Source organism: Branchiostoma floridae, chromosome 2 (assembly GCF_000003815.2).
Source record: "Branchiostoma floridae strain S238N-H82 chromosome 2, Bfl_VNyyK, whole genome shotgun sequence".
NCBI classification, from domain to species: Eukaryota; Metazoa; Chordata; class Leptocardii; order Amphioxiformes; family Branchiostomatidae; genus Branchiostoma; species Branchiostoma floridae.
In genome coordinates this window covers 15,169,391-15,177,413 of record NC_049980.1, presented here as the reverse complement: position 1 = coordinate 15,177,413, position 8,023 = coordinate 15,169,391, and the positions used below count along the sequence as shown (strand labels likewise).

Sequence of the window (8,023 nt, the reverse complement as noted above, 5' to 3'; positions counted from 1 at the left end):
CATTGAGTCATTCACATAAAAAAAAATGATATGCGATCAAGGCTAAGGACAGTGTAACGTTACATAGAATACTTTTTTTTACTTTTACTCTAGTTATCTATCCCAACATATTTATGGATATGGATGTAAAGGTTCTTTTGGTAAAGGCTGTTGACTGTAAATAATCGCAGTCCCCACAAGATGACTTAATAGTCCGTTCCTTGACCTCTGACCTAACAACATGGCGACTTAGGTCACACATCCCATGTGGTCCGGAGGTAAAAATTGTATTTATTTTGCTCCGAATATTTGTTGCTTCGTCTGAATATTCGCAGATAGTGAGGTAGGAAGGTACACATAGTACACACATATCTTTTTTGGTTAGAATAGTTCAAGTTATACGCCAGTAGATCAGAGGTGGCTAGATGATATGAATCGCGAAGAAAATTTATTGGGTTCCCATCATTTTTGGAAAACAGTCTGAGGTTACACTGCTGACGCATATCTTTCCTTTCATATCGATTTAAAATGCACAATGCATGTACAACATCTAGTATATATTGATTGGGAATGCTTACTAATATGTTATCTTGCTTTTCTGGATGTGGCTTTTTTCTTGTGAATACATTGAACAATAACTCACTTTTCCATGTTAATGTGCCTTTCAGGCAAGGCTGTCACCAAGGAGGTTCCTTTTTTCAACCTCCTTGCTGTCATGTACATTTCTACTTACACACTTCAGGATATTAATTGTTGAGTCTTTTTCTGCTTTACAGGTTACAGTTATACGTCTAGTATTTAGTCATGATCCTGCTCTACACTTATGGGAATGCTCTTCGTGGAACCAGAGTCTTTGTGCCTGGTGCCCATCAACTTCTCTCCAGGATGTTTCATGCCAGAAGATGTTTCCTACCTATATGTAGCCTACAGTCTTTTAATACAGCAAATCATAGGCAAGTACTTTGTCTTAATCAGCCAGTTATGCTTCACAGTACACAAAGGCTTTCTTGTCGGTCTTTTTTAAGAAAGGAAAGCAATTCACCCCTATGGACAATATGTTCCAAAGATGCCATCAAATGTGCAAAACCTCAGCCAAGCTTGTTCATGCCTTCAGCTCTAAAACACTCTGAAGTTACATGTAAAGGAAAAGAACCAGAGATGGAAGACGCACGAGACTCGCAAACAACTGAAGAACTGGTTTCATCTATTCTTACATGTATTGAGGAGACTCAAAATATCTCGCAGAAAATCCAAGATCTACGCATACGGGATAGTGTAATATTCTGGGTCAGTTGCCTGTTGGAAATTGGCTGTACTCAGAAACAGATCTACCACTTCATGACAACAAATGCACACCTCCTTTTCAGTCCAGAGGATAAAGTAAAAGAAGTCTTTGGGCAGTTCTTGTACTTAGATATAAGTAAGAATAAAGTTATGGATCTTCTAAGTACCCATCCAGAGATTTTAAGAGAACAGCCAACAGATTTGAAAAGGAAGGTACAAAATCTGCAGAAATATGTGTCAAGTGTAGAGAATGTAGCCAAGATGATTTTGAAGTGTCCATCGGTTCTAACACTGTCAGTATCCAAGGTGAGAAGAGTAGTAGCAGTCCTGAAGGAGAACTGTCAGTTCAAAACTGCACAAGTGCAAACCATCCTAACCACAACTCCAGTGGTTTTGTTGGAGACACCAGAGCATGCAGAGCTACTTTTTCAGTATGCATTCCTTGCCATGGGGTCTACAAGGGGAGACATGGTGAAAGCATTCCTGTTCAGACACAAATGGCAACACATCAGGAGCAGACACATGTTTCTGGAAAGGAGGTTAGTACAACATGACACTACACTTGTATGGACTGCTAGTTTCTACATTTGAACAATGGCAATACTTTTATTTTGGCAGTAAAAGATTGTTGGCTTGGCCTTCATGCTACCCACTTTATATTAGTAGATAGTATCAAAAGCTCTCTTTGGCGGGCTATACTCCTTGGCCAGACTTGATACTATAATATGGCACCAAAGGATCTGCTTGGAGATTATCAAACTACAGTGGGTAGCATGAAAGCAAAATCAACAATCTTTCACTGCCAAAATCAGAGTATATCCATTGTTGTTTGATAGGAAATTGAATTTATGACATACATTTGTATAATTGAGGGGTTTTATTGCAATTTTGTTGATCTACAGAGGCATGTACCAGCCCCCAGACAAAAAGGGTAAGACCAAGAAACCTAATCCTCACCTAAGGGACATACTGGCAACTACAACTAAGGAATTTCTCACTCAGGTATCAACTTCTCCTTAGAATGTATCTTGTCTGTCCTTGAGCATGGATTTGGTATTTGCTACAGCTATACTGTATGGTATATGTGCTACCATATATGAATGTATACTAGTATGTGGCAAAATTGCCAGCTTCTTGTTACTTTCAGTTCTAATCATATAGATCATTAGTACACACATATAGGCACTTCCATTGAAAATTGAATTAACAATAATCGATGACTTGATTCTTGTCTTTTTAAGGTTGCTTTTGCCAGTTATGAGGAGTATGCAACATTTGTGTCCCTTCTGGAACAAGAGAGAGAGACAGATGTTGATACAAGTGACATGTCTAGTTCTGATGATGACTCTGAGGACACAGATGAGGATACAGAAGTTGAGACAGATGAGGATACTGATGAGGAGACAGATGACGAGACAACAGAGAGATGAGAAGATCAGGGAGGAGAATCAGATTCACCCTGTGATAAAATGGACTGTTGTAACATGAGATGTACTAAATCCTTAATCAAGTACCATATAGGAAAGCCATATGATGATTTTGTTTGAGTCACTAAACTTGTGCCATTACTTACCTGTATCATATCAATATCTTGATGCTCTGATGTATGTTGAATCTCTATATGTGGTTCATGAAATAAATACTGATTGTAAGACTGTCATCTCGCTCAGCGAATGTGCCTCAGGTTTTGCTTAAGATTCCTCTCATTGACAGGGCCTGTCTATAGGGGTATGGATAATAGAATTCGGCAAAAAGGGGAGTAATTGGCCAGCAGAGTCAATCTGCGGGAAGGTTACATTTCCCTAACCTCCACCAGGCCTTTCTACGGAGGTGCGAATTCGGAAAAATCAGAAAATTCGCCAGAGGAGACAGTCCACGCTTAGGTTCATGTTTCCCCTATACGCCAGACCAACTCCTACTTGGTACCAAACTCCCCTGGCAAGTTTTTTTCTCCCAGCATAGTCATGTCAGTCTGGTAGAGACTAACATTTCCCTCTTCACGGTTGCAAGCTGTACTCTTCTGGTCAGCTAACTCCTCTGGCAAGTTGTCTGTCTGTGTGGCCAATTTCTACTGTTTTTCCAGTGACCTATACTAAATATGGTAAATTGAGACTAAAAGACTCTAGTGATTGACAATGGCCATGAACTTGTTAGACTTGACAAGAAATACAGGAAATGCTAGCAGCATACATATTGCTGGGTTGGTGTTTGCCTAAGTCACCTCATGAAAATGAGGCCACAAAGTAACACATTACTACAGATAACACAGATGTATGTACACAAACATTTATATGAAGGCAAAATGTTCCATGGATGTCTGGTGACTTTGGGAAATATATGTCTCCCAATCCTCATAAACATAGAAGCATATCTACACATACATATGTATTCTCAGAGGCACGCAATGCTTCTTAACTAGGTCTTCTTCATAGGCATAGCACTACATACATATACATGATACTTTTTAAATGTAATTCATCATCATCATGTAATTGCATAACCAATTTTAGGAACAAACACGGGATATATAAGTTAAAGTGCATTTGTTGGCTAATGCCGTACATTTTGCCTTTCTGTATGTTCTCATCACCATATCCTCTCCAGTAATATGCAGAGAAGATACATGTAATTCGTTTGGTACTTCTAATACATTGGAGTTAAATTCTTCTATAATATATTGCTTAGAGCTCAACATACTTTACATATATAGAGCTTAAAATAAATACACCCATTAATTTTACAACAAAAAATTCCTTGTAATGATTGAAGAGCAAGTAACTGAAGGCTATCTCCTAAAGCTGTCCAATGACCTTTCATCGTCTGGGGAGTTTGAATTCTGATTCTTGCCCTTTTTCTTCTGCGTCGCCATCCATTCTTCGTCGTCTTCCTCAATGATGGACAGCCCTTTCCTGATTGCTTGTCGATTCTTTTCTGCAACTTCCTGTGTGGCACTGTAAAGGTGAAAACAAACATCCTGGTCATCGTTTCCTCACTGAAGATCCTGGATTACACCTCAGGTAAATATGATTTGAGTTGCAATCTATGAGCTCTCGATATCGTGCTAACCGATATCTTCTGGGGTTTTGATTTTGTAGACAAACACATTCAAGCCCTCGAGCTCCACTGAGAAGATTGGTTCAGTGTGTCAACACGTTTCCCTAAAGTGTGAGCACAAACAATTGTAGTTCTGGGTTTTGTTCTACCAATTGTCACGCACGTGTGCTCGTCACGTGCCAATTCCATCTATGCAGTAGATAGTAGACAAGATTAGGAAAAAGGGCTGCAGATACCATTTGATTTAATAGATTCAATACAGCGCGTTGCAATCGTTACCTGAGCATACGAATGAACTATTCTCTCAATTATCTTCATAATGTAACAATCTACCGACCTCTGAAGGAATGTCACGCATTCTTTATGTCCGTAGATTTCTGCTAGTCTGAGGGGCGTGTCTCCGAACTGGTCCTTTCTGTCGATCGGTGCGTTCATGGAGTGCAGGACGCGGAGGATGCTGAGACGACCCATCTCCGCGGCAAAGTGCGCCGGCGTCCAGCCAGTGGTCGTCCTCATGTACGGCTTCGCACCGCTGTCTAGCAACAAGCGGACACTCTCTCCGTGGCCTGAATTCAAAGTATATTAGATATAAACATGTGTGTTATTGTGTTCGGAGATCATAGCCAGTGTCTTTCCGTCATTTGACAAAATTGCAGCGTTTGATAGAAAATGCACATTCTCTTCAACTATTATGGCGGGCAAAATCAGTGGGTAAAGACATGGTGCCCTATACATAAATACCGGGATATAGAAATGTCCAAATTTGAATAAACCACTCCTTGGAACGTGTAAATTTGGCAATGGCATTTCTCGCATTATACGAGGGAATTTAAAAAAATGATTCATATTAGAATTTTCCGTCAATGTCAATGAAAATTTGAGCTGGGTAGAATCTTGACCCATGAAAAATGTTTTGGCTCAACCAGCATTGTATGCAAATATCAATTTGCATCCTGTGCAGTCTGGCTAGGATCGTGCCAGGGCATATAATGATTACTGCACCTTTGTAAGCCGCCCAGTGTAGAGGAGTCCTGTCGTCCCACTCCGGGTCCTTGACGTTAATGTCCCGCCCACTGTCCACCATCTCCTCCAGCGTGTCGTTATCCCCTATCGCCGCTGCCTCGTGCACGTCTGTCATCACGGCCATGCTCGGCTGGGTGGGGCATGTTATACAGATACGGCTGGACTTTAGTACTAGTAATGCACACTCTAACGTAGATGAACGAATGCATGATTTGTTTACAAGAGATATCGTAAGATGAGACGGAACTGTGCCATTTAAAAAGTTCGAAATACATGTATAAACACTTGGCCACTTCAAGCACTGGAGACAACACATCATTAGAATAATATAAAACCATACAGTCAATTATAACATCTGCGTGGATATGAACCGTTTTACAACAGCGTTGTCCTTAAGTTTTGATAAAATGGTTTATTGTGATTTTAGGACATCGAATGTACTTCTTAGATCCTGTGTTGCATCGTTCATGTCACGGCCAATTCTCACAGTCATAACAGTGGTTTCCGTATGATGTATACTAGTACGTGTACATGTATATATACACCACGCATTCTAGCCATAATAAGCTGCCCTAGCTCGCCTAAACCTTTTCATAACATACTATTGATCACCATTGGTTAAATTTCGACCGAGGATTAGGACTGGTTGTTGTTCATGTATCATGGGAACAGAACATTCGTGCAAACACGCGTAGACACTCAACCCCGCTTTCTTTTCAGGTCATTTGGGCCTCTTGTGGTAAACCTGCCTTGGCGTTCTTTTGTAAGGCAAAAAGAATGGGTAAGCAAATATCTGGAGTCCAGACAACGCCAGATTTCAATAGCTTTGTTCACTGACAGCTATAAGATTCGACAGAAATAACGAGGAATGCAGTACTGTTTTCCTTTTGACCATTTTTAAAACCTTAAATGAACATTCTTGGTGTAGGTATATGTTGGTTCAGGGTGTAAGACGACACGGTTACCTAGCAACCACTGTTTACCTACCCATTGTGTTCCCACTCGAGCAGGTAACTTAATACCCCATAGAGGCGGGGTTTAAGCCCAAATCCCTATGCAATAATTCTTAGTTTTTTTGCTAGTCCTGACCGACAGAGCTAGGGACCGTCTAGGATTTCTTACCAAGTGTGCGTAGCAGTATTTACAATTCTATAAATTCTACGTAAAACCAAGTCCCTTTTAAACGTCCTTAATAAAACAAACCCACCGAGAAATAGTAGCACCAATTTGTATGGATCGATGGCTTACGCCGCTGTTTGTTAAGACTCGATGAGGCTTCCATATCCCGTATTGTGAGAGGGATACTGTTATTGTTGGACACATGTATAGGGCACTTATTTCCCGCACCCAACAGCATCTGTTGTGCACCATGGCCAGCGATATCAATTGACTCGTCTGAAATTTCTCCCTGACGCCCTCCCATTTAGCCAGCGGAGTCTACAGTACAGTGGCTCTCATTCTGGCTGACCTATAATAAACACCTGTACCTGACTATTGACTCTAATTCTGGCATGTTTCATCCTGACAGGTTATATGTGACAACACAATCAGCTAAAGGACGGCTAGACCTACGTCTAGTCTGTGCTATATTGGGAATAGGCATTCGCTTAACCAGCTTTGATACAGCATTGTTTATGTTTCCTAAGTAACCTGGGCGACTTGCGTCAAATGTAAAACCACACTTACCTGTTCACAATGAGCATTTAGCCCGCAGAAAATCCCCTAGTATGCCACTATTGTCGAAAAGACAAACGTTGCTTATTTCGTAGTACGGTTAACGCTGGTACAGACGGAATAACTAACATGAACGCCAGGTGGCAGGTGAGTGTACAACTTAACACCAGGTGAGGGGTCAAAGGTCGAAAGATGTAGTCAAGCAAAATGTAAGGGTCATTCATTCATGCATTAAAGTGTCGTCATGAGTCGAGTATCGGAGATCCGACAAATCTAGTGAAGGCCACACAGCGTTTCAAAAGTCGATTCCTGTACATTGACCATTCATGTCCAGATCGAAGATAGGAAATATGAGAAGTGTGAATGCATGTAACGTTATGTGTTGTCACCCAACATCAGCCAAGCTGCCTGCTGGGTTTGCCATGTATTGCATCGTCTCAAGGAGGGTTGATAAAAGCTCCTTGATTGTCTGCAATCTCAATGAATTAAAATCGAAATTAAATCGATTTTTAAATCTCAGTATCATGGAAATTTTTAAGCCTGAATTTATAGATAACGTTAAGTGTTACAAGTGTGATCAGTGCAATCAAACATATCTCCTCCAACCACTATGTGTTGATGTCGCAAGTTATATCAACATGCCTTCCTTTAAACATTATAAACCAAGGACGTTATCCCTACCACTGTACAAAGTTTTTTTTTGTCTGAAAATAGTAGAAGTTTCAGATGCCGTCCTGTTCAAAAGGCTTCGGGTAATCAGCGTCATTGATGTTATATTGCGGGCAAATAAACTTCTTTGGTCATTCCCAAATTCCATAAATTACTCATAGACATAGCATAACCTTATTTCTGATCAGCAGGAACAAGATATAAACATAGCCTTGAGTCCAGCCTGGTTGGCTTTTAAAAGTACTGGGTGGGCTACGAAAGCACATTTCTAGCCTCTTCTGAGAATCTCCTGGACTATTAAACGTTACTGGGTATGAGGCTGGATATGACTATTATGCAA

The 8,023-nt window shown here is 40.6% G+C and overlaps 2 protein-coding genes across 3 annotated transcripts; one reads left to right on the top strand and one right to left on the bottom strand.

Moving 5' to 3' along the window:
- The first annotated feature begins 148 nt into the window (after nucleotides 1-148).
- Nucleotides 149-2,923, top strand: LOC118410615 (transcription termination factor 4, mitochondrial-like). Of its 2 annotated transcripts, none has more exons than XM_035812395.1 (4): nucleotides 149-257; nucleotides 756-1,802; nucleotides 2,166-2,265; nucleotides 2,505-2,923. In XM_035812395.1, exons 2-4 carry the CDS (start codon nucleotides 784-786, stop codon nucleotides 2,691-2,693), a joined length of 1,308 nt encoding a protein of 435 aa, XP_035668288.1. In that variant the 5' UTR covers nucleotides 149-257; nucleotides 756-783; the 3' UTR covers nucleotides 2,694-2,923. The 2 variants fall into 2 exon arrangements, with proteins under 2 accessions (XP_035668288.1, XP_035668289.1); XM_035812396.1 differs by having other exon boundaries at nucleotides 203-322.
- A 469-nt stretch (nucleotides 2,924-3,392) lies between these two features.
- Nucleotides 3,393-7,796, bottom strand: LOC118410617 (ankyrin repeat domain-containing protein 66-like). The gene is made up of 4 exons (XM_035812399.1): nucleotides 7,027-7,796; nucleotides 5,320-5,470; nucleotides 4,655-4,883; nucleotides 3,393-4,214 (listed from the first exon to the last, which is right to left on the bottom strand). The coding sequence occupies exons 2-4, from the start codon at nucleotides 5,462-5,464 to the stop codon at nucleotides 4,049-4,051; spliced, it is 540 nt and encodes a 179-aa protein (XP_035668292.1). The 5' UTR covers nucleotides 5,465-5,470; nucleotides 7,027-7,796; the 3' UTR covers nucleotides 3,393-4,048.
- Nucleotides 7,797-8,023: the final 227 nt, after the last annotated feature.